This window comes from Apium graveolens, chromosome 6 (genome assembly GCF_009905375.1).
Source record: "Apium graveolens cultivar Ventura chromosome 6, ASM990537v1, whole genome shotgun sequence".
Taxonomy (NCBI): Eukaryota; Viridiplantae; Streptophyta; class Magnoliopsida; order Apiales; family Apiaceae; genus Apium; species Apium graveolens.
In genome coordinates, this window is record NC_133652.1 from 23764838 (window position 1) to 23792201 (window position 27364).

The 27364-nt window shown below is 34.6% G+C and overlaps 2 protein-coding genes and 1 pseudogene across 2 annotated transcripts; 1 reads left to right on the top strand and 2 right to left on the bottom strand.

Annotated features, from left to right (window-relative positions):
- The first annotated feature begins 1276 nt into the window (after positions 1–1276).
- Positions 1277–1633, top strand: LOC141664780 (uncharacterized). The gene has a single exon (XM_074470737.1). It carries the CDS (start codon positions 1277–1279, stop codon positions 1631–1633), a length of 357 nt encoding a protein of 118 aa, XP_074326838.1.
- Positions 1634–5870: 4237 nt separating this feature from the next.
- Positions 5871–9434, bottom strand: LOC141664154 (putative CDP-diacylglycerol--inositol 3-phosphatidyltransferase 2; annotated as a pseudogene).
- A 1734-nt stretch (positions 9435–11168) lies between these two features.
- LOC141664231 (NAC domain-containing protein 76-like) lies at positions 11169–12961 on the bottom strand. Its single transcript, XM_074470139.1, has 3 exons — positions 12675–12961; positions 11548–11831; positions 11169–11419 (listed from the first exon to the last, which is right to left on the bottom strand). Exons 1-3 carry the CDS (start codon positions 12958–12960, stop codon positions 11252–11254), a joined length of 738 nt encoding a protein of 245 aa, XP_074326240.1. The 5' UTR covers position 12961; the 3' UTR covers positions 11169–11251.
- Between the last annotated feature and the right edge of the window lie 14403 nt (positions 12962–27364).

The following is a 27364-nucleotide window of genomic DNA, read 5'->3' on the forward strand; positions in this document are numbered from 1 at the left end:
ACTTTCGGTGAAGAGCCCCTCACACTACTTGCAGGAGTTTTCTAGACAGTAGATTTCAATATACTAATAGAACAGATTTCAACAAGGCAGCAAAAGAAGTTTTCACGACTATGGAACTTGTAAATTCCATGAAAAGTTACGGTACCAGGCCCAAGACTCTTGCTTTCGCTATCAATATCCCTCTCCATCCGCCTCTCCTATAACATCTTAATCAATATCATATAATTTATAATATTTTAACTCCCAAGTTAAATAATATAAACAATATAACAATAAACTTACACTTGGCAGGCATGTACTTTTCTATCCCTATTTCTTCTTATAAGAAAAAATTAATTTCAACGTATCAATGAAACACTATTTTATATATGTATTCTCAGATTCTCTTTGTCGAAATGATGCACAACTAAAGTGTTGCAAATCAGATATACTTTCATAAAGTATAATCGAAAGCTAGATACTCAATTTTATAGTCTCCTTTCCATCTTTAGTCACCTTGGGTTTAATGGCTTTCCATAAAGCATGGGCTTGCATGAACACTTTCATTTTGAGTGCCCAGGCTGCATAGTTGGTCTTTGTTAACATCTGGTAACTTAATCCGAACGAACTCTCCTTCTGTTTGGTTGTAGGCTCCATTCCAGCAACAACATCAGGTGTCTCCAGGTTCTATTGCTCTGATACCACGTGCTGAATTTAACCAGCAAAATAGTCTTTTAATACAAATAAGATATACTTGAGAGATGAAAAAACTATATGATAGAGAAAACTGCAGAACTTTTTATATAAAGAGATACATAGAAACAAGATGCAACGCAAAATATATCCCACAATCTGGTATCAATGCAAAATAGTCTTTTTAATTGAATGATCAGCACATTCAGAAGTACTTTCTCTTTGTTTAGAGTTACATACAAACACTAGCATAAACTTGATATATCCCACAATCTGGTATCAGAGCGGGTAACATTTGTTTATGCCAAAGTACATGCCAAAGATAGCCATGGTGGAAACTGGAAAAATGAAGGAGGGGACGATCGGGCTGAGTTATCCTATGCTAAACAGAGGAAACTATACAACATGGGCGATCAAGATGAAGGTATACATGGAAGCACAGGAAGTGTGGTCTGCAATAGATAGTACAGGCTCAACGACGGTGATCGAGGAAATGACCGATAAAGTGGCTTTGGCTGCCATTTATCAAGGAATTCCAGAGTATATTCTGCTAGCTGTTTCAGAGAAAAAGACAGCAAAGGAAGCGTGAGAAATCGTTAAAACTATGTGCTTAGGAGCGAAACGTGTGAGAAAAGCAAGGATTCAAACCCTCAAATCCGAGTTTGAATCACTGAGAATGAAAGACACAGAGGCATTTGCTGATTTTAACATGAAGCTCAATGTATTGGTGACCACTATTAGATCTTTGGGAGCAGAAATTAAAGAAGATTATGTAGTGAAGAAGCTATTACGAGCTGTGCCCAACAAATTTCTTCAAATCGCGTCCACCATCGAGCAATTTGGAGATCTAGAGACCATGTCTGTAGAAGAAACTGTTGGGTCTCTGAAGGCACATGAAGAAAGACTGAGGGGCTTGAATGATACTAGTGGAGGACAGCTGATGCTAACAGCGAAAAAATAGTAAAAAAAGGAGAATGAGGAGACTCAACTGCTTCTCACACGAGAAGATTGGCTGAAGCAGAATGGAAGGAGTGGATCAGAGGGGTATGAACACTCAAAGGGACGAAGAGACTTTGTACGTGGAACACGAGACAAGAGCAAAGTACGGTGTTTCAACTACTTGGGTTACGGACATTACGCTGCTGAATGTAAGAAATTAATACGTGACGTCCAGCAAAGGGAAGAGGCCAACCTGGCACAAATGCAGCACGACGAACCTGCATTACTAATAACTAAAAAGATGTTGTTGGTTGACGAAGGTAGAGTGACACCAAAGTTGGACAAGATAGTTACAAATAATTAGACAACCTCAAACGTATGGTACCTCGATAATGGGGATAGCAATCATATGTCAGGTTAGTTATCAAAATTTGTAGAGTTGGACAAAGGTGTCAAGGGACAAGTCAGGTTTGGTGACGCGTCGATGGTACATATTGAAGGAAGAGGTACAATTCAGCTAAGGTGTAAGAATGGAGAAGACAGACTTCTGACAAAGGTATACTATATCCCTGCGTTATGTAGTAATATTAACTCTCTTGGGTAGATGGCTGAAGATGGCAATCAATTCATAATAAAAGGCAAGTACCTATGGGTTTATGAAGGAAAGGGAAAGCTGCTCATGAAGGTAAAACATTCTACAAACCGTCTCTATAAAATTCTTCTAGATAGTGAAACTGCAGATTGCATGTTGTCAAAAGTCGATGAAGAATCTTGGTTATGGCATGCACGGCTTGGGCATGTGAACTTTAAAGCTATGAGTTTAATGTCTGCTGAAAGGATGGTAGTTGGCATGCCTAAAATAAACCCACAGAGTGAAGTATGCAACGGCTGTCTCATGTCAAAACAAGCAAGAAAGCCGTTCCCAGGCCAGGTAATCTACAGTGCTAAGGAAGCATTGGAAATCATCCATGGAGACCTGTGTGGACCAATCACACCTCCAACTGTGACAGGAAACAAGTATTTTCTGTTGTGTGTAGATGATTACACCAGAGTCATGTGGGTGTATTTTCTGAAGAGCAAAGACGAAGCATTTGAGGCATTCAAAAGGTTCAAGGCAAAAGTTGAAAAGGGGACAGAAGCAAAAATCAAAACCTTTCGAACAGACAGGGGATGTGAGTTCACATCAAAATATTTTAATGCCTATTGTGAAGAAGCAGGCATTACCAGGCAACTCACTGCACCATACTCACCACAACAGAACGGGGTGGTAGAAAGAAGAAATCGAACTGTTGTGGAGATGGCCCGAAGCTTCCTAAAAGAAAAGAGCTTACCAGCCATATTCTGGGTGGAGGCAGTAATATATCCAGTCTATATTTTAAATAGACTACCCACCAGGGCATTATCTGGAGTAACACCGTATCAGGATTTTGGATGCTTAACACACATGAAACTTCCAGCAAACCAAGTGACGAAGCTCAATGATCGTAGAAAAATGGTAATCAACCTAGGGAAAGAACCTGGTTCAAAGGCGTACAGAGTATATGATCCTGAGAACGGTACTGTACATGTGAGTCGTGATGTAATTTTTGAAGAAAAGAAAGGGTGGAGCTGGGAGAGGTTGGACACAACCAGAGGTGACTATCAGGGTACGTTCACTGTTGTTAACTTGCACACAGGAGTGGATAAGAATACAGTCGAGGGTGAAGATGATCGGGATGTAAGAAGTCCAGAAATTACACAAGGTGGACACTCAAATGCTAATAAATGGAGCACAGAGTCGGGCCAAAGCAGAACCCATGAGCAGTCAAACACACCACCTGCTCGTAATGAAAGTAATGCAGAAGGGAATAGTGAAACAGAAGAAAGCAGTGAACCTCCCAGAAAATTCAGACAATTGACAGATATCTACGACGCCACTGAAGAAGTAGAATTAGACGATGATGAACTTATGTTGATGGGGACAGTCGAACCTACGAGCTATAGTAGGGCTGCTACAGAAAACAGTTGGCAACAGGCAATGAAGGATGAGATTGACGCAGTCGAGAAAAATCACACATGGAAACTAACTGAGCTTCCTGCTGGCAAAAAGGCTATCGGCCTAAAATGGGTTTACAAAGTTAAAAAAGATGCAAATGGTGAAGCACAAAGCGCCTATTATTGCAAAAGGATATGTTCAGCAATAAGGGAGAGACTTCGATGAGTTATTTGCACCAGTGATGCCTTTAGAGACAGTAAGACTACTCTTAGCTCTTGCTGCAAAGAATTTATGGGAAGTACACCACTTAGATGTCAAGTCGGCATTCTTAAACGGAGAAATTCAGGAAGAGGTCTATGTCACTGAACCGGAGGGCTTCGTGAAAAAGGAAAGGAACAGCTGGTTTATAGACTCGTGAAAGCACTCTACGGTTTGCATCAAGCACCTCGTGCGTGGTACGCAAAGCTGAGTAAATGTCTTGAAGAGCTTGGATTCATTCGATGCCCGTACGAACATGCTGTCTACACAAAGAGAATTGGAGGGGAGATGCTGCGAATGGGGGTCTATGTCGATGACTTACTAGTAACGAGTACGAATGTGTCTGTTATTGAAGAATTCAAGGAACAGATGAATACACGATTTGAGATGAGCAACCTAGAAAAGTTATCGTACTATTTGGGGATAGAAGTAGAACAGGGGAATGATTACATTAAGTTGAAACAAACAGCATATGTGAAAAAAATCCTTGAGAAGGCTGGGATGCTGGGGGTGTAATTCAACTAAATATCCTATGGATACTAAAGAACGAATAACCAAAGATGAAGGAGGAAAGCTCATGGACACAACTGAATTCAAGAGTATCGTAGGAGGTTTGCGATACTAATTAGTCCATACAAGACCAGACATAGCCTTTTCAGTGGTAATCATAAGCAGATATATGGAGAAGCCAACAGTACTACATCAACAGGCTGCAAAGCGAATCCTCAGGTATATCAGCAGCACGCTGGAGTACGGTCTAATCTACACAAGGAACAGTGATAATAACACTACTAGAAATATGGGATCAGACATCGGTTCAGAACCGATATTAAAAAAATCTGAACCGATGTCTTCGCGTGTGATGTTAAATGTCATCAGCCTTTGACATCGGTTAACAGCTGATGTCTATTACAGTGTTATACATCGGTTTTAAGATTAAATGTGATGTCTTTGCAACAAATTTCAGTTTATATTACAATATTTCTTGGTGAATATGAGTATATTATGAGGTATTTATCCATTAAAACATGAAACATATATGCTCTAAAAGTCATTTATTAAAATTCTTTCGAATAAACTGGTGTGAAATGCTAGATCAGACATCGGTTAGATTAATTGCCCGATATGAAATGTTTAATCAGACATCGGTTAAATTAGCCCCCCGATGTGAAATGATGGATAAGACATGAGTGTTCTTCACGAAACCGATGTTAAATCTTTTTGTTTAACATCGGCCGATTTCTCTAACCGATGTTATTTGACTTAAAATACATTGAGTTTTTTTCAGAACCGATGTCAAATGACTATTTCACATCAGTTTTTTAGTTCTTTTTCGTTTAATATTATTGTGTATGATGTCTTTTGTACATTTTTTACATCGCTTTACATGTACCATTGTGATGTTAATGTTCTGTGAATTTCCTGCCATCCTGGTACTATTTACAGCCACCGGGAACCAAAACAATGCAACATCCCAACAAAAAACATCCAAACAGAAACATAAATATATTCATCCAAATTACAAGTCTAATACCAAAATATTATTCATACCATACTATACATGCATTTCAAATAAAATACAAGCATTCCATTTGCCAACTCAAACTATACTAATTTTTAAGTACTAAAAACAAAAGCGACTTGCTCTGTGCTGCTGTACCATAACTCACAGCCTCCTTCCTCTTCGACCACCCTTTCTGCGAGTGCCATCAATGGGGATTGGAGTAATATCCTCTGAAAAAAGGAAAATAGAAAGTCAATTATCAACTCCTTACATGGCTATAGTCTACTCATTTCCAAGTTCATAAGCTAATCAGGAAAAAAGAATTACCAATGCGACCAATTTTCATTCCTGAACGAGCAAGTGCACGGAGTACAGACTGAGCACCAGGATCAGGAGACTTTGTCTTATTTCCACCTGTTGCGCGAAGCTTGATGTGAAGAGCAGTGATTCCAAGTTTCCGTGGGCAATTTACCAGCCAGATTATATGAGAAAACATTGCAAAATCACTATCATCCATTTCATACAATTAGAGGACTTTCAAGTTTTATCCAGTGCTGACTAGGGAAGGCCTTGTGCGCAATCCAAACTAGAAGAGGAATTATTGCTCCTGCTAAAAAGAACCAGTTAATAGCAGAGTAATAGCCAAGATTCCCGAAAATTCTTTGAGGTCCAATAAGTCCCCAAAGAATATTAAATGTGTTCAAAGATGCAAAACTAATCTCATATGAACACTAAGAATATACACACTTGGTCAGGCATGAAGCAGTTATACCTAAATACTGATACCTTTACAAGTAAATCGCAACAAATGCATACCAAGTATCTTAATAAATGTATAAATAAATTTCAGAGCAGAATAAATAAAAATTACATAAATTTATAGAGGGATACCTGGTTAGTCGTGGCAGTGATGATCCCAATAAGTATTCTGGAACTTGCTTGTACTTTCTCATAAGCTTTGTGTGCACATCCATGTGTTTATTTTGAAACACGGACTTTCTTTGCTGCCATAATTCTCTAAGACCTTGTAAATGTGAGTCAAACTTATATGAAATAGTAATTGCTCAAGAAAGATATCCAGTTATATTGGTATTCATACATAGATGACATAAATGCTGAAACATTAAAAGTTTAAAATATGGCAAAAAATAATAGCTTCATTATAAATCATAATCATCAATGAAGATGGTGATGGTGATTTTCAAGTCACAGTCAATAGCTTGCACTCCATCTTATACTGGGTGAGCAGAATTTACTAAAACAAAACATAACCAAATAAGTTTCAAAAAAAAACATAACCAAATAGATATTCTTTCATGATATTTTCCCAAAACTTAAAAAACATCACAAGATAGGGACCAAATGGCTAATGTAAGATAATATATTAGCTTGAAAGTTTTCCATCAGAATGTCAAAAGGGACACCTCTAGAATGTCATCTCCTTCGGCGTTTGGATTCTACCTGAAACTATAAGGACTTTAAAAAGCTTCCTCGAACATCACATTAAATTCTTTTAATGTTTTTACATGCCTAGAAATTCCGTAGGATAAAAAAAAGCACCACAAGTTTTCTCTGAGAAAAGAAACTCCAGTAAATATGAGTTTGAGATGAATTTTCAGGCATTGTTTGTTACCTGTATAAAATTGACATATTGCTTGATTCCCCACCCGAAGAGAAGCGAACCAAGAAAAATGAAATTTAGTAAACTTTGTCAAGCGAACCCCACAAGAACCTAAAAGAAAATAAAAATATATGTAATCTAATGTCCCGGTTAACTAAACCTTAAACTTAAAAACTTGAATTTTTTATCAAATCAAAGCTTACGACAGTCATATTTTCAGTTTGGCTGTTTGCCAAAAGAAACAATGTTATGTATGGAACCTGCGGAGATTAAAAAATAAAAAGTTATTCATGCGACATAACGTTTCTACACAACAATTTTCATATTGTAAGATTTTGCGAAAAGAATCTCACCTCACATGCAACACAACAATAACCCATAAACATCGTATCTCTGTAGTATACCCTAAATAGCCAACTAGTGCTGTCTTTAACATCTTTATGACTAGCTTTTCCTACCAAGAAAGTACTGCAATGAAAAAATTGTAAAAATAGAAGCATTCTAAAAATATCTTCGATGAATGACAGTCACTCTACAAGTATAATTACCTCTACACATGTTAATGGTCTAATGTATAAAAAACAAAACTGAAAATCCAAGTACCTATACATTTGCAACCAATGGCTGACAATATCTAGAGCAAGCAATGACATGAAAATAAAGCCAGGCCTGAAGAAAAGAAAGTAAACAAACTTCACATGCATAAGCTGAAACTTATTAGAATTAAATAATTATAAATATAAATGATACAAACCTGTAGAGTTGTGAAAGAATTACCAGTAGACAAGCTGTACTAATCTTGTAAGACACGTCATATAGAACAACCAAATGGCCAATGAAACATTATGAAACAATTAATGAAGATGATAAGAAATAAGTTTGTGACAATTACAATGTTTAGAAAGATATAACAACTTAGAAAAAAACCAAGAAAGTCTTATAGAAAATACCTATCTGTCACCATATCCAAAACAACTCCAAAGGTAGAAACTATACAAAAAAAAGAAACAGAATCAGTTGCACATCATACAACTCCATTTTCATCACATTTGACATATATGCTAGGCACTCTATTTGTATTAAATATTTAAACCTGCATTACAATATGTAAAGCAGATATGGAACCCTCTATTTATTTACATTTTACCATACATGCTAAATTGAGACTGCTAAACCATGTTAAGAAAACATGCATTTGATAAGCCTGATGATCTTATATTCATCATTTATAATTCAATTAATATCATGCCAAGAAGGGAAGAGGCGATTAATTTACATAAAAATCTACACTTACGACGAGCAATTATACCTTCTCCAGTGTCACTGTGACTAGCTAGGACCTAGCAAAAGTTTCAATTAATCTCATGTTCTAATTAAGATCCCTCAAATTCAAAATATGATATTCATATGCAATCACAAACAATAAAAACATGAAGGTTTTATCAATCTGCTTATTAGCAATCGTCTGAACGGCACAAACTTCTCTCCTATTCTCAGTACACGAAATCATAACCGGTGTATGTGCTCTAATTTCATCTTCACTCAAAGGCCTTAAACAATACATCATCAATCATTCTGATAAATACATACTCAAGCAAGCACAATTACGCAATTAACAGATATAACCTAGAAATGTACTAGAAATGGGAACGTCCCATTCTATTACCGTCACTCCTCGTAACATATAAAGATAAGAGGATTGACTGTAAAATTGATAAAGGGACAAGAAATACCAAAACAAAAAGAGCACTCTGATCTGATACCTCCCTGATTTGCATCCCGAACATTAGCTAATGGTTTGGATGCTGGAGATGAGACCTGAAAGATATATATTAAAAGAATGAAAGATTAATATTCTAAAAAACCAAAAACTTGAGAAGATTGATAAAAAAATCTTGTCTCCAACTCTGTCCCACCAAAACATCAGCTTTAAAACTTTCCCCATCCTAAAAATATAAACAATTCCTTAGTATAATAAATTACATCTACAATAAACTAAAAAATAGAGCATTCATCTACAATTAATAAACATAAGTAACACAAACTCCTTAACTTTCATCAAAATATCCTCAATCGCTTTCACCAAAGCCTGAATTAGGGTTTGTGATTTGAATTTGTGAAACTGTGAGTACTAAATTATTAGAACAAGATAAATTAGTGTTTAAGATGTGTTGATCGGGAGACGCTGAGAGAGACGAAAGAAAAAAGAGAAAGAGAGAATACAGAAAAAAGCTCGATTTGGAGCTTAATTAGGTCCCTAGGTCTAAATTAGGGGGTTTATGGGACGGAGGGGTGAAAAAGAAGAGAAGGAGACGAGAGATGAGGGAGATGAAGTCGAGGCTCGAAAGGAACAAACATGGTGTTTAAGATGGAGTCGTTGTTTGTGAGAGAAAGCTACAATGGTGATTTGAGATGAGAGAGAGAGAGTCGGGCATGTGGGGAGATATTCTAAAAAAAAGGGGGAAATAAAAAATGAGTTGAAGGGGGAAAATTTTTAGTTAAGGGGGGAAAATTTTATACTGGGGAAAAAATGATAACTTAATTTTTTTTTTAGAATTGGTTATAGACAACGATTTGTAAAAATAACCGATGTCAAAGTTAAAAATGTTTATTTGGCATTTCTAATATTTGAACATAGATAACGGTTACTATACGAAACCGATGTCAAAATTCTTATAAACATCGCTTAATTACAAACTGATGTTAAAAACCCTTTTAACATCGGGTGCATTACGTGCCGATGTCTAAGTATCGATGTCGTATGCACTATTTCTAGTAGTGTAATCAGCTATGTGGATACTCTGATAGCGATCTCGCTGGACATGTAGACGATCGAAGAAGTACCGGAGGTATGGCATTCTATTTAAATGAAAGTCTTGTCACTTGGGTTTCACAAAAACAACGCTGTGTGGCACTATCGTCTTGTGAGGCGGAGTTTGTGACGACAATAGCGGCTGCCTGCCAAGCCATTTGGTTGAGAAATTTATTAAGCCAAGTCACTGGAAGCTATGTCGATCCTGTTGTGCTTTATATTGATAATAAATCGGCTATTGATTTAGCCAAGAACCTAGTATTCCATGATCGTAGTAAGCATATAGAAATACGCTATCATTTCATCCGCGAATGTATTGAACGGGGTGAGATAGTTATCAAGCATGTAAGAACTGATCTCGAAAGGGCTGATACATTGACAAAGGCTCTAGCAACCGTGAAATTTGAGAGGATGAGGACGTTACTAGTCATCAAGAATCTGCACAAGCCCGCTTAGATTAAGGAGAGAATGTTGGTTTTAATCAAGAGCGTGCTTATTTAATTATTGCATGTTAGGTTATTTCTTTGTTTTAGTGTGTGACTTGGTCATATTATTAGCTGAGATAGTGCAGAGAGTTGTTGAATAAAACGTTAGGAAGCTGCTATCTTTTAGGAGAGTAAGTCCTTGTTTTTAGGATCACATCTGCTCACAGGTGTATTTATCTTTGTAATTGTTTTTAATTGAATGATCAGCACGTTCAGAAGTACTTTCTCTTTGTTTACAGTTACATACAAACACTAGTATAAACTTGAGGTGATGTCCATTTTTTAAATGAATGAATTGTGATCTTGTTTAATAAAAAAACACCCACAAGTACTAAAACTTAAAATAAAATGAGATATTAATTAGTAAAATAAATAAAAGTCAGAAAACATAATCAAAAGATTATTTTTAGTGAGGGGTTGGGAGAGCAGCTTTGTTTAGTGGTACTTTATCTCTTTGGATGAAGCTAAACTTGGTGGAAAAAATTGATGCAATTAATATAATTTTATTAAACTGTTGAAGTAAATTTTTTGAAATAAAATAAATATTTTACAAAACCAATTATAAAATTGTTAACACGATTATAATAAAATTACTGGTTTGAAGTAAATTTCGGTTGAAATATTTAGTGACTACTTTAATCTTATTAAAAAATTATTATAGTGAATTGGTTAATTGAAAGAAATTAGCTAATCTAAATAAATTATCCACAAATACAGGTAAATAATGCTAGTTATAATATATTAAACAATGATTTTAATGTAAAATATTTTCAATAAAATTTATTTCAACCATCAAAATTACAATTTTTAATAAAATTGCTTTACCACATAGAAAAATATTAATGACAAAAGGAACATTAGGATTTTTTTTAAAAAATGGTTTCTTGCCTTCACCATAAACGCAAACATTAGTAAGAGACACCAATTAAGTCCCCTACAAAATATTCTTACATCAAATTTTTATTCTTACATAAAATTTGTATTCCTAATTTTCATCTACTACTTCTCCCATTTGCTCTTCAGCCTCCTCCTCTAATTCTTCCATCTCCAGATCTTCTTCTTCTTCTTCGAAGTCTTCATACTCGTTGGAGGATTCCTCTGATGTCTTTGATGGTTTTACTCTAAATATCCTACACGCAATGGTGTCTTTAATCTGTCAAACAAATGGAAAACGAGGATTGATATTCATTACTAAACCGAGTACAATTTTTTTTTTTTAAAAAACAATGCATATATTACAATTTTGTTTGGTCATAATTTAAGCAAATCAATTTTATCTACCTGATTCTTAGCAGCAACTGGAATTATCTCTGGATTGACAGCCAATGCATCCATTGTCCAGGATGTCTCATCATTTTCCCTGCTACAAAAAACATAACTTGTTTTATGGCCGATAAGATCATCCCCATTATAGACTGGTAAATCTTTTTTCTTTTCTCTCCAATACCCACTAGTAGTCTCAATGATAACACTTGTTTCCAATTCTCCTCCTCCTGCTGTCTTTCTTTGTCCTTTATTTGTGATGTAATATGCTTCATTATCTTGGCAGTGAGCGAACTCCTCTTCTGGACATTTGTATACCAAAAGTATTAAATCATAGCTATGAAAACTCTATCAGAATTATATAATTTCGCCAATCAAGTAATACATATTAAATAAAAAAAGACTACAAACAAAGAGCACATATATGAATACATAATGAAAATTTATAATCTAATAGCAAAAAAAAAGATGCAAAGAAAAATTTAAATATTAGAAAGTATTATATAACTACAATTTATATCTAGGGATAAAAATGTATTTGGACATTTTTTGCCCTAATTTATCTTTCAATCAATTTTTTCACAAATACTTAACTATCATAAGAAAAAAGGGGAGAATGAACACAAAAAAAGGGGAGAATGAACACAAAAAAAAGATAGTTTTTTTAAGGTGTAAAACATTTACACTTACTCACAAACATATAAAAAACTCATGCAACACAATCCAATTCAAATCAACAAATTAGTGTTTTAAAATGTTAGTATTGAAAATGGGAATGAAGGATAAGAAAAATTAAGCCACTAATAATTTAAAATTTCATGATATGAAAATCAAAGAAGTTCTCCTGAGAATTTTCATTTCTACCCATTAAACATGTCTAAGTAAACACTAACACACACCCACTCCACATTAATAGATTAAAGTAACACATAGAAAAAATGGACTAATAAATGGATCTAAACCCAGGATCCCAAGAGATAAAATAGATTAAACTAATTAAGAGTTTTCAATATGGTGTTATCATAATAAACTAGATCTAACCGAATAAGAAAGATTAATCAAGAATAGAACAAAATAAAATTAAAGCATAATTGCTACAATTAATTAACCAGAGATAAAATAAGGTAGATAAAGGAAACACTTACTGAATTTATGTTGTTGAGGGTCAAGTTGCTGAATTCCATCCCTGACCCTGACCATGTCTGAAGCCAAGGGAACACCCAAAATTTTTTTGACTAAATAATCGGAGATTAGCAGACAATAAGACGGGACAAAGTGAAATCCGGGTGGCACATGTGGTAAATTTTTCAACTCTATCACAACATCTCTCTTTTTATTTTGTTCTCCAGAATTACCATTACTAGTGTTGGCTGTTACATTATTAAGCACCATTGCATATAACATAAGAATGAGAAACCTAAATAGATCCATAACCCCTCCAAAGAAAAATTGTTACAACCACACTTAAATTATGATTTTGCCGTAGATAGTTTTAAAGAAAATAAACCAAACAACTCTAATAGAGTTAAGTAATTATGGAAGACGGGGAAGACGGGAGAGAGGCTTATCCAGGTCAAGACAAATAAGATGAGGTGTACATGGCTAGGCGGAGATGTCAATGTTTTAAAATGCAATATAAGGAAAATAAACCAAACAACTCTAATAGAGTTAAGTAATTATGGAAGAGGGGAGAGGGGCTTATACAGGTCAAGAAAAATAAGGTGAGGTGTATATGGCTAGGCGGAGATGTCAATATTTTATAATGCAATATAAGTTGAGTTTTATAAATTTGAATTCTAAGAGACTAAAGTCTCAAGATGAAAATCTTTTTAATTGAGTAATATAAATACAACAATAATTCTATTTCTATGAAAACCAGTTAGGCACTTTTTGTTTAATAAAGCACTACAATTATAACAATAATTTTATTTTAATGAAAACTAATTAGGCACTTTGTTTTTTAATTTATGAAAAATTTCTTCAACTTTAATTTGAATGAATCGTCAAATAAAAAGATATAATATTAACATACTAATCATAGAGTACTAAAATTTGTTATTAAAATAATAGTATTCATTTTTAATGAATTGCAAAATTTGAAATAAATAATTGAAACAGTTACATGTTTCTTACACTACAAAAAAAACAAGGATAAATTTGACTAGCTAAATATGACTGCGGTTAAATTTGACTAGCTAAATATTTACGGTCAACTTTTATTTATAACTGGTCAGACTTATATTTGACAGAAAGCAGTCAAATTTGAGGTCAAATATTTATTTACTAATTGTCAATATTTAATTTTGACTAGCGGCAGTCAAATTTATTTTTTGGTCAAATTTGTTCGGTCATTTTTATTTTTTGAGTCCTAAAAAAAGAAATGGAAACTTCCCGCCAAGTGAACAAAATTTGTTAGCTGTAAATTTGACCGCAAACAATCATATTTAGGGGCGGTTAAATTTATATTTTGGCGTTAAATTTCCCGCCCAAAATAAATGAATATTATTAAAATCAAATTTGACTGACGACGTGCGAGTAGTCAATTTTCGTAATATAATAAATATTTTTTTAAAAAAATAATGTATTTGGTTTGATATTTTAACGGTCAACTAGTAGTTTGACGAGTATTTCTTACTACTGTTTTGTGCCATATTAATGTTTCGATTTTTCTAAATATATTTATTAATGATCCAACCTTACAAATGTCAATATCGATATATTTTAGTGATATGATAAAAAGTTTAGAAAAAAATAAATATATTTGATTTGCTATTTTAGCAGTCAACCAGTAGTTTGACGAGTATTTTTTATTAGTGTTTAGTCCCATATTAATGTTTCGATTTTTCTAAAAATATTTATGAATGATCCAATCGTACGGATGTCAAGATCTATATATCTAGTAATATGATAATAATTTTAGAAAAAATATACATATTTAGTTTGCTATTTAAACAGTCAACCAATAGTTTAACAAATACTTCTTACTAGTGTTTAGTCCCATATTGATGTTTTATATTTTTTAAAATTATTTATGAATGATATAATCGTACGGATGTCAAAATTTATATATTTTAGTGATATGATAAATTTTTTAGAAAATGTAAATGTATTTGGTTTGCTATTTTAACAATCAACCAGTAGTTTGACGAGTACTTCTTACTAGTGTTTAGTCCCATATTAATGTAACGATTTTTTTGAAAATATTTATAAATGATCCAACCGTACGGATGTCAAGATCTATACATTTTAGTAATATGATAACAATTTTAGAAAAAAAATCGCGGTCAAATTTGATGCCATGTCAGCGATCGATGTGAAACACATCATACAGTCCAAATTTAACTAACCAAAATTACAATCCAATGGTCCAGATTCTTCACAGCAACTCCCTTTTACATATAAACACATTATATACATATATATACATTCTAATTTCTCCATTATCTCTTTCATCTTTTCCTCTCCACCTCTCTTCATACCCTGTCCCACACATCCACCTCTCTCTACCTTCTCCCACAAATCATAAACACAAATATACACAAATATATACATAAATATACAAACATTTAAATATTCATACATGCTAAACTAATCTCTTACAAACTTTGTTTCATATAACATTAACAATAACAAATTCTAACTTGTCAAAATTTGGTGAAAAAAGCGTTTTCAACAATCGAATTAGTTATTCCGGTGACGGGAGCATATTCATCAACCAACCAATGTCCGGTAACCATTTCCGTCAAACTAAATAAAGAGAAAGTAGTGTTTTAGAATTCGATTTGAAAGTTTTAGTTAAGTTCTATGAGTAAGTTTGTAATGAAAATAATATTAATAATTATGAAATATGATTTGTAATTATTTTGTTGTGTTAATTATTTATATAACATAAATTGTATATTGATTAGTGACACAAAATCATTATAATAAAAATTATGTGTTATAGCAGATTTTTGGTAGAAACTTAGCAGAATGTACCGGGAAGTTACTGCATTTGACAAATATGGGTTAGAGTTAAATTTGACCTCCTTCGGTCAATTTTATATTTTTGACTGCGTTCGATCAAATTTATAAATTTGATGAAATGCGGTCAAATTTGCTTTACGTTAGGCGGCAAATTCACAAATTTTCAAATTTTAAAATTTTTAGCGGCAAAATTCAAAAAAATCAAATTTTAAAATTTTCAAAAATTTGGTCAAATTTAATCAGTCAATTTTGGGCAGTCAAATTTAATCGGTCAAATTTATGTTAATTTTAACCGATTTTGCTAAATTTAACTAGCTTAAAAAAGACCGACACAATTCGGTTAAATTTAACTAAATATGACCGGCGGTGGTCAAATTTAGGTAAATATGACAGAAAATTTTCGGTCAAATTTAGCCGTTTTTCATGTAGTGTTAATTTTAGTGGGTAATTTTTCTTGTAGTAATTATGATGATTTAGTACAACAATTATCATGATTGCTTCTTATATTTGGATTCATTTAATAATTTAAATTTTCATAATTTTGAAAAAAAATATTATTATCAACATGAAATAATTATAATAAAATAATATTTGCAAGAGTTTTTTTGTAAGAGGAGGAATTGAGTGAGACAAATATTATTGTGTAAGACAATTTTTAGTAAAACGGTAATAACCAAATTTATAAATAAACAATCTTTAAAGTATAACAAAGTAATTTTTTTTTGTTTTAATTCTATTGCTACATGCTTATCAAAAATTTGGTGTCTAATAAATTAAAAATGCTTTTAGTTTTGGTTTAAATAAATTAGGTATTCAATTCCTACACCCCATTATAATCATCACCTCTTACTAATTATTGCCCCTACCCATTTTTTCAGTAGGGAACCCGCAGTCGCGTACTGGGTAAACCACAAGAAGACCTCACGCAATAGCCGGTAAACCGCCGGGCTCTTAGGTGACATAATTATAAATTATTCTCTCGTAGTTATCCCTTTTTAATGAACTGAGCCTCCAATTATAATAGTTTATAATTTCAAGTTTGACTAATTTAAAATTTAGATGGAACTTGGAACCTCAATTTTTAAGATATTAGTTTTGGATGTTCAAAGAATTTTTTTATCCAACTAACAGTTTTTTAATATGTGTAATTTTTTCAAAATGCACATTTAAGGGACCCGGTGGGTGAGTTACGGGGAACCGTGAACTACTATAATTATGTAATTTAAGCAATTATCGAACAACCAATTACCAAACCTTTAATATTTAATGTAATAATAGTTTAGAATACATGTATATTATTTTCTTTTGTTCGGGGGCTATCATTCCAACCAACTAATAATTTTAATTTTAATTTTGTTTACACTAGTTTAATTGTATAACTCTTTTAGCCTACGTAATTAGTATATATTATATTATTTTATAGTTCAATTGTATAACTCTTTTGGCCCACGTAATTAGTATATATTATATTATTTTATTTTGACCCTCCAAGCGAAGTTCAGTGCAAAATGGGTGTTGGAGCTCATTCATGGAGACCTTTGTGGCCCGATTACACCAACAACATCTGCAGTTAATTGATATTTTTTCTTGTTAGTTGACGACTATAGCCGGATTATGTGGGTTTATATGCTTAAAAATAAAGTGAAGCTTTCTCTGTTTTCAAAAAATTTCGTGCCAACGTTGAAGATGGACTTAGCAAGAAAATTAAAATTTTCAGAACTGATAGAGGGGGGAATTTATGTCGAATAATTTTAAAGCATATTGTGAAGAAGCAAGAATTATTAGACAATTTACAGCTCCATACACATTACACCATATATGGCCTATTGTAACGGTAAAAAAAGTGTTATTCAAGGCCAAAAAGTGTGGTTGTACATAAAAAATTGGGCTATGGTTACACTTTTCTGAAAAACCAGTTTGTCACCAATGTGGGCGTCATCTTAGGGGTCTGTGGTTACACTTTCGATTTTTAGATTACACTGGCATAGGTGTGACCATAGAGGGTCTATGCCTACATTTCTCAATTTATGGTAACATCTTCCCAGTTGTAACTATTGATCTATGGTTACAACACTATAGTTTTGTTACATCAAAGTGGTGTTACCAAAAGATTTTTTTTCTAAACAAATACCTTTTCATTGGTAACTCTATTTATTTATGGTAACACTTTTTAGAATATTATGTGTCTACACTAATAGTTATTATAAGTTTTAACTACACTTTTTAATGTTTTGCCAACACATAAATCTAGACCATTTACATTGTTTGTTACACTTTAAAGGGCTATTCCAACACCTTATTTTTTAAAAAAAGAAATATAACATTTGAAAATATCATTTCCCAATCTGCCAAAATTGGTAATCATTCACAATCACAAAAATTACAATCCAGAATAACTGCTAAGTACCGGTACTAAATCCAAGGCAATCCAAAGTAAACATGTCCTACTAAACATGTCCTACTAAACATGTCCAACCGTAATTTGAAATTACCACTTTCAAGTTAACTACAAGTGCATGAAATCAAAAGCGAAATCGTGAGAATTACTACTCAGGCCTATCAAATTCTATCAATTTATCCGACTCATCGAGGTCGAGGTTGATGTTCACATTTGGATTTATCTGACTCATCCAGGGTGTGCAGCTGAAACTGATCTTTTATACCTCTTGTATGGTGAAGGAGAGTGAAAGTACCTAAAATCAAAGCCAACAAAAAAACTAAGTACAACTTTTCAATACATCATCTCGTAAACACATTCCTTATTTAAATTTAAACACTAAAACACACCTAGATCTCCTCGAGTACGATATTTGCAAAAAAATAGTAAAAAATCAAACTGCAAATTCTTCTTATTCTTACCCCATATCACCAGGTAGAGCCCTAATACGGATCTGATGATGCTGTTGAGTATACAACAACGAAAGTAAAACCCAAAGCGAATAAACAAGAACAAGAAAATAAACGACAATCACACAAGATAAAGATTTACATGGTTCGGAAATTCCTACTCCACAAGCCGCACTAATTTTGTATTGATCTCTCACAATTTGTTGTGTTATGATTTTACAAATACATGAGTATTTATAAGAGAAGAAACTAGGCCTATATCAAAATTACAGTCCAAATCTGAAAAGTAGACTAATCCATAAAATAATCTGAATCTGAATTTGAATAGTTTATTTTCGTGGGCTTAATTAAAAGACTCCACAAAACCCAACAATCTCCCACTTGGAGTCTGGCCAATCTTCACTTCACTCTTGTAAGTCTAGTAAAATCAATTCTTCAATTAATAACTCTAACTAGTGCAGCGCCTTCTCATCAATCAATTCTGAAGGCCAGTTGAAACTACGCAAAGCTTCAACTTTTTATTCGTAACTACCTTAGTCAACATATCTGCAGGATTCTTTGAACCAAGGATTTTCTTCAAGGACAAAGTACCATTGCTTATCAACTGTCTTGTAAAGTGATATCTCAGCTGAATATGATTCATCCTAGCATGAAACACGGAATTCTTCGCAAGATGAATAGCACTCTAACTGTCGCTTTACAAAGCACTGTCCGCCTGTTTCTTTCCCAACTCCTCAAGAAAATTCTTCAACCAAATTATCTCCCTGCTAGCTTCAGAGATAGCCATATATTCTGCTTCTGTGGTTGAAAGAGCAACACTCTTTTGAAGTCGAGACATCTAACTAACTGCGGTGCTACCCAAAGTGAAAATATAACCCATTGTACTTTATCTTGTATCCAAACATCCACCCAAATCTGCATCACAGAACCCTTCCAAGATAATATATTTCTTACTGAAACATAGTACAACCTTGGATGTGCCTTTCAAGTAGCGTAACAACCACTTGATTGCTTCCCAATGCTCTCTTCCTGGATTAGACATAAATCTGCTAACAACTCCCACTGCATGAGCAATGTCTGGCCTTGTACAACCATAACATACATTAAACTGCCAACTGCAGATGCATAAGGAACTTTAGCCATATCTTTCTTGCCTTCATCCGTTTTAGGTGATTGCTTCTTTGTGAGATTAAAGTGACTCGCCAACGGTATACTTCTGGTCTTCGCATCCTGGACACTGAATTTCTGCAACAATTTCTCAACATACTTCTCTTGAGATAATTTTAGAGTACCTTCAGCTATATCCCTTATGATGCTCATACCAAGTATTTGTTTTGCTGCACCCATATCCTCTATCTCAAACTCCTCAGACATCTGTCTCTTTAACATGTTGATTTCCCTCATGTTTGATCCTGCTATCAACATGTCATCAACATACAACAACAATATGATTAAAGATGAATCAAACTGTTTAAAGTAACAATAATGATATATAACACTCCTCGTGTACCCATTCTTCATCATAAAGCTGTCAAACTTCAAGTACCATTGTCCCGGTGCTTGCTTTGAACCATACAAACTTTTTATAAGCTTGCAAACAAGGCTTTCTTTCCCAGCTACCTGAAATCCCTCTGGCTGAACCATGTAGATGTCTTCCTCAAGATCACCATGTAAGAACGAAGTCTTAACATCTAGTTGCTCTAGATGTAACTCCTCTGCAGCCACAATACTTAGCACAATTCTAATTGTAGTAATCTTAACAACGGGAGAAAATATATCGGTATAGTCAATACCCTTTTTCTGTTAATAATCCTTGACTACTAACCTTGCCTTGTATCTCTTGCCGCCATCATGTTCTTCTTTGATCCTGAACACCCACTTATTCTGTAAAGCCTTCTTTCCCGCTGGTAACTCTGTAAAGGCCAAGTCTCATTCTTCTCAAGAGAACTCATCTCCTCATCCATGGCTGATTTCCACTGAACTGAATCATCCACTTGTACTGCCTCTGAATAAAACTGAGGCTCCCCGTTCTCGATCAATAACATATAATATGCTGAAGGAGAATATATTTGTGGTGGCCTCATACTTCTGCTAGATTTTCTTACCTCAGTCTGTGGAGTTACTGGAACCCTGTCATCAGCATTCTCTGAACTCCCACTATTTTTTGCAAGATCTGTTTCTGTAATATCTTCAAGAACTGCTTCCTCTTTCTCAGGTTGTTCCTTTGTAAACTCAGAATCAACTACAAGCTTATCCTTATACACTGCATTCTCATTAAAAGTAACATCTCTACTTCTAACGACCTTCTTAGTCAGTTCATCCCAGAAACGGTAACCTATATCATCTGAGCCATAACCAATAAAGATACACTTCTTTGCTTTCAGATCAAGCTTGTCCCTGTCAGAATCTTTAACACGCACATAAGAAACATAACCAAAAACTCGCAAGTGTGAAAGATTTACCTCTTTTTCCTGCCACTCTTCTTCAGGAATCTTGAACCCCAAAGGACTTGAAGGTCCTCTATTTATGAGATACGCAGTTGTGCTAACTGCATCAGTCCAAAACATCTTTGGCAACCCTGCAGGTAATCTCATACTCTTGGCCCTCTCATTCAAGGTTCTATTCATGCGCTCTGCAACACCATTCTGTTGTGGTGTCTCTGAAATAGTTTTAATCATTCTAATCCCAAATTCCGCGCAATAACTTTTAACTCATCACTACTGTATTCACAATCATTATCTGACATCAAACTCTTCACTTTTAAACTGGTCTGATTTTCAACTTCAGTCTTCCACTTCTTGAAAGTAGCAAACACATCTGATTTATTCTTCAAAAAATAAACCCATACCTTTCTAGTGGAATCATCAATGAAAGTGACATAATAGCGAGATCCACCCAACGACACAACTGTTGTAGGACCATATACATCTGTATGAACTAGCTCTAACTTCTTAGCTTTGGGGGTCCTCCCTGATTTTGCAAAAGTAACACGTTTCTGCTTTCCAAGAACACATGGCTCACGGAATCCAACTTCCACATTCTTCAACTCTAGAATCTTCCCCTTCGAAGTTAATAGCTTCATACCTTTTTTCACTCATATGACCAAGCCTTTGGTGCCATAAAGTTGAAGACTCAATCTCATCAGCAATGACCAAATTCCCCTTTATAACCTTCCACTGTCCGTCTCCGAAAGTAACTCGATACCCTTCCTTATCTAACTGACCCACAGATAACAACATCTTCTTCAGTCCAGGAATGTACCTTACATCTTTCAACGTCCATCTAGTTCCCAAAGAGGTTCTGAAATTAATATCTCCCATGCCCACAATATCCTAAGTCTTATCATCAGCAAGACGAACTTTACCAAAATTTCTAACTCCGAAATTTAACATTAAATCCTTGCAAGGGGTAGCATGGAATGATGCACCAGAATCCATAACCCATGATTCAACACAACAAATCAAAACATCGTCATCCTCCACTTCTTCAACTACGTTAGCTGAATTATCCTCTTTACTCTTTCCTTTAGGAGCCGCGAGAGCCGTGCACTGATTTCTAAAGTGACCCTTCATCTGACAATTCCAACAAACAATATCCTTGCGATCTTTGGATTGTCCTCTCTTCTGTAACTTCGATCTGCTATGCCCCTTATTCTGCCCCTTTTCGAACTTTCTGCCTCTACTCTCAGCACTCAACAAGGAACCTGACGACTCTCCATAGTTTCTCCTATGAATATCTTCTCCAAAAATCGAATCTCGAACTCCATCAAAAGTCATCTTGCCGCTCCCAGATGAATTACTTATAACAGTGACAAATCCCGACCAACTGTCTGGTAATGAGGATGCCAACAACAAGGCTTGTACTTCATCATCGAATTTAATATCCACCGATGCCAATCTTGCTAGGATAGAATTAAATTCGTTCACATGATCAGCAACACAATCTCCTTCATTCAATCTAGTGGCAACTAACAAGTGAATCAAATACACCTTATTTGAAGCAGACGGCTTCTCATACATGTTTGACAAAGCCTTAATCAAACCATAAGTTGTCATTTCCTTGACGATATTGTAAGCAACGTTCTTCGCCAAAGTCAACCTGACAACCCCCAGAGCCTGCCTGTCCAAAAGCTTCCATTCTTCATCCTTCATTGCAGTTGGTTTCTTCTCTTTCAATGGTTCATGTAGTTTTTTTTATACAAATAATCCTCAATTTGCATCTTCCAAAACCCATAACCTTTGCCATCAAATTTGTCGATCTTTACCTTCCCATCTTTTGCCATCGCTCCCACTCGCCTGAACACCTAGGCTCTTGATACCAGTTGTTGAGTATACAACAACGAAAGCAAAACCCAAAGCGAATAAACAAGAACAAGAAAATAAACGACAATCATACAAGACAAAGATTTACATGGTTCAGAAATTCCTACTCCACAAGCCGCACTAATTTTGTATTGATCTCTCACAATTTGTTGTGTTATGATTTTACAATTACATGAGTATTTATAAGAGAAGAAACTGGGCCTATATTAAAATTATAGTCCAAATCTGAAAAGTAGACTAATCCATAAACTAATCTGAATCTGAATAATCTATTTTCGTGGGCTTAATTAAAAGACTCCACAAAACTCAACAGATGCTGCAGAAATGTGCAAAAACATATTACGCTTTTAAAATTCTTAAGTGTAACAAATTCAGGGAAGATAATACCAAAGACTAGGTGAATGACCCAAGGTAGGTGTCTTTGGTTAACTATTAATTAATTTACAATATGCTTTATTTATAATGAGAAATAATAAACAGTACTACAGAGGTAAGTTCAACCCTTGTTGTTCAAACACACCTTCCCAAAGAGAATGCCTCACTCAAAAAGGCAGAAGCCTGAAACCAGAGTCTGAAGAGGCAGATATGCTGCAATAAGTATTGGACCACCCATTTCAACAACCCATATTTGTACTACGAAGGCAAGTCCCGAAGCAAATACTCCATAAAAGGACCAATCAATTTTAATCAATACTTATACATATCACTGACCAATGACAATCACAATATACATGTCACAATTTTCCATTTAGCCATGTCGTAAATCAGTTAACTCGTCATATTTAGATAGCCTTAAAACGATAAATCATTAATCAAAACAAGTTAAACCACACATCTACACTTAAAACAGAGCTAATAAGCTAATCGTGAGATGTTGCAAAGTAGTTACTCAATTTCAAAATATAAATAAACGCATCATTTAGAAATTTTAATCTTAGTACATATACAAATTTATAAAATTGCAACAATAATTTGTAAAATTAAATAAAGTGATATAGCAATTGAATCTCACACCATAAGGTCCACAACAAAATAGGAGGTGAGATAATAAAGTTACAGAATCAGAGATTTGTATAGTAGTTAAATAGCGAAAGAACTTTACGTTGACAAACTTGTCGGAGATGGAGTACGTAACTTGTAACAGGGTAAGAATTGAGGAAACTGTGATATCTCAGCAGCTAGCATAATCACTTCGAAAAAAACAGTACATAATATAAAAAAACTAAAAATGCAATTTACGTACATATCTAAATTTTCACCAATTAGGTAAGGTTATCCAATTTTTCAATAACAACATTTTGAGGCCTAAAATAGATAAAAACACATATTAATATAGTTAAAAGCAATAAACTAATAAACACAAAGAAACCTTAATTCAAAACCCCAAATTCCAAAAAATACCTTTCAAAGTAATCCTAATTGAGAAACCAGATTTTAGAAGAAGAAGACCCGATTGTAGAACAAGAAGAACCGATTGTAGGGATGCCCCAAATTAATTGTATGTGAATCGATTGAGAAATCAGAATTTAAAACAAGAACACCCAATTATAGTGAAAACCCATTTCAATCCGGTTGAAGAACTCAGAGACCCGATTGAAGAGTAATATAGATTGAAAGAGAAGAAATTTGAGAGAGTTATATGTGAGATGTGAGGGGGGGCGAGAGAGAGATGAGTGAGATTTAAGAGAGTGAGAGAAAGTGAAGCGTGTGTGAGATGGGTTAGTTACTTCTGCAATAAAATTTAAGTTTAATAAATTTCATCCCCCGCCCTTGTGTTTTTTAATAAATTTCATCCCCCCGCTTATATTTTTGTGTTAGCCGCCTGAAATTTCATTTTTTAGTTATATTTTTTTAGACCAACAATAACATCAATTATGGTGTAACCGTAGATGACTCATTTTTTCTATGGTTACACTATATGACACCAATGGTTACAATAAAAAAAGTGTAACCATAGATAGCAAAAAATAATTTTAAGGTATCTATGATCAATGTTTAGCTAGTTACATTGAAAAAACTGTTTCAATAGGTCAAATATGGTGTAGTGACATGCCCCAACAAAATGGTGTAGTGGAGTGGAGGAATCGCACTATGGTTGAGATGGCTAGAAGATGCTTGAAACAAACTAAAATACCATCTGTGATGTGGGCTGAAGTAGTTCACATTCTGTGTATATCTTGAACAGGTTGCCCCCTAGAGCTTTGTCTAGGAAGACCCCTTACGAGGTGTGGACATGCAGGAAACCAGATGTGAGTCAAATTCGTGTCTTCCGATGTTTAGCACATATGAAAATGCCTGGTGTTAAACAATCAAAGTTTGATGATCGTAGTATGAGGTTGGTTAACCTCGGTAAGGAACCTAGCACCAAGGCGTACAGTTTGTACAACCTAGGAGATAATAAAGTTTATGTCACTTATGATGTGAAGTTTGAGGGAGACAAAGTCTTGACGTGGGATAATCAGGAAGAAATAAATACAGATTTGGGAAGTACGTTCTCAGTAATGGAGGTAGATTATGTAGGAGAAATTGATGATGCAGGTTCGAGTGATGCATTTGTAAATGATGCAGGTGAAAGTAGGTTGTCAACACCATAGCCACAACGCTTTGTTACAAATCAGACACCTCAATCTCAGCGATTAGTGTCATGCTTAAACCCTAATAATTATGATTACATCAGAGTGCCAAAGAAATTTAGATCGATAGTTGATGTTTATAATGATTCTGAAGAAATTGAAATGAAGGATGAGTTATTTCTTATAGGAGTAGACGAACCCAATTTTTTAAAGTCATGCAGTAAAGAAGTGCGCCTCAAAGGAAGTAATGCGTAATGAAATTGATTCCATTAAAAATAACGACAACTGGAAATTGATTGACTTACCACCAGGACGTAAGGTGATTGGATTAAAATGGATCTATAAACTAAAAAAAGATGCATAAGAAAATATTATGAAATATAAAGTGCGACTCGTAGCAAAAAGGTACGTGCAAGAACAATGAGTGGATTTTGATGAGTAGATTTTGATGAGCTATTCGCATATGTGACTCGCCTCGAAATGGTATGACTTTTGTTGGCCTTACTAGCAAAATATTCCTGGGAAGTACATTATCTTAACGTAAAAATGGCATTCTTGAGTGGTGAGATATTTGAAGAAGTATGTGACTCAACCTGAGGGCTTTGTTAAAAGGATGAAGAAATTCGGGTGTACAAGTTAGTGAAGGCTTTGTATAAGTTGAGACAATCTCCACGAGCGTTGTATGCAAAACATAACAAATATCTTGAAGGTCTTGGGTTCGTGAGATGTCCTTATGAACACGCTTTCTATGTAAAGAAAGAAGGAAATGAGTCATTGATTATTGAGGTGTATGTAGATGACTTACTCGTTATGGGAACTAGTTTGTCACTGATCAATGCGTTCAAGGAACACATGAACTAAAATTTAGAGATGAGTGATATGGGGAAACTGACCTACTACTTGGTTATTGAAGTAAAGTAAGGCATTGATTTCATTGAGCTTAAAAAGTCAGGTTACGCACGAAAGATCCTTGAAAAGGCAGGGATGGCTGATTGTAATCCTGCAAAGTTTCTTATGGATCTGAAGGAATATTTAACTAAGAATGAAGGTGGAAAGGCTGTGGATTCAACGAGATTTAAAACATGGTGCAAGGTTTGCGCTACCTTGTGCATGCTCGACCTGATATAGCCTATTCTGTATGCATTATAAGTAGATACATGGAGCGTCCAACTGTGATGCATCTAAATGCTATTAAAAGAATACTGTGATACATTCGAGGCACATTGGAGTATGGTTTGATATACACACCAGATGGAAGGAACAATATGTTAACTAGTTATTCTGATAGTCACCTTGCAGGTCATGTTAAAGATAGAAAATTGATAGGAGGCATGGTTTTTTTATCTTAATGAGAGTCTGGTGACATGGGTTTCTCAAAAAAAGCGGTGTGTTGCATTATCAAGCTGCGCGGCAGAGTTTATGGCAACTACGGCTGCGGCATGCGAGGGAATATGGCTTCGAAATATGTTAATACAACTGACAAGGGAGAAAGTTGGACAAGTAATCATATATATAGATAACTAATCCGCAATTGATTTAGCCAAGACCCCGGTATTTCGTGGGAGAAGTAAGCATATCGATATTCGATATCATTTTATAAGAGAGTGTATCGATCGTGGGGAGATTGTTGTAAAGAACATTAGCAGCGAGAATCAGCGAGCAGACTCTTTGATAGAAGCATTACTTGCAGTTAAGTTTTAGAGAATGAGAAAGCTATTGGTCATTAAAGATTTAAACATAAAAGTTTGAGAGGATTACAAGGGAAAGTGTTGGATATAATCTAAAACTTGTCTAGTGTTGACAGCTGTTTGAATTAGGTCTAACAGGAATTATAGATTATTTAGTACGGGATCGTACATGTGATATGCCTTCGTCCTGGGTTCCTTTCCAAGATTTATAACTCTTTTGCTGCGATCATCTAGTTTACCAGTTAGTACACTTAGAATTTTCATATGACAAACGCATCCAAAAACTCGTATGTGTGCAATATCCGGCTTCACACCTGTCCACGCCTCATATGGTGTTAAATTTGAAAGTGCACGCATTGGGAGCCTGTTCAAAACATAAACAGAATGCCGTATGGCCTCCCCCCACAAGAACAGAGGTAACTGCATAGACTTTAGAAAG

Bases quoted from the DNA above. Each gene is read 5' to 3' on its own strand.
- LOC141664780 (XM_074470737.1), top strand. From the start codon at position 1,277: ATGTGCTTAGGAGCGAAACGTGTGAGAAAAGCAAGGATTCAAACCCTC.
- LOC141664231 (XM_074470139.1), bottom strand. From the start codon at position 12,960: ATGGATCTATTTAGGTTTCTCATTCTTATGTTATATGCAATGGTGCTT. The intron at 11,832-12,674 runs GTAAGTGTTTCC...ACAAATGTCCAG, and splicing joins CCCTCAACAACATAAATTCA to AAGAGGAGTTCGCTCACTGC. The intron at 11,420-11,547 runs GTAGATAAAATT...TTTGTTTGACAG, and splicing joins CAGTTGCTGCTAAGAATCAG to ATTAAAGACACCATTGCGTG.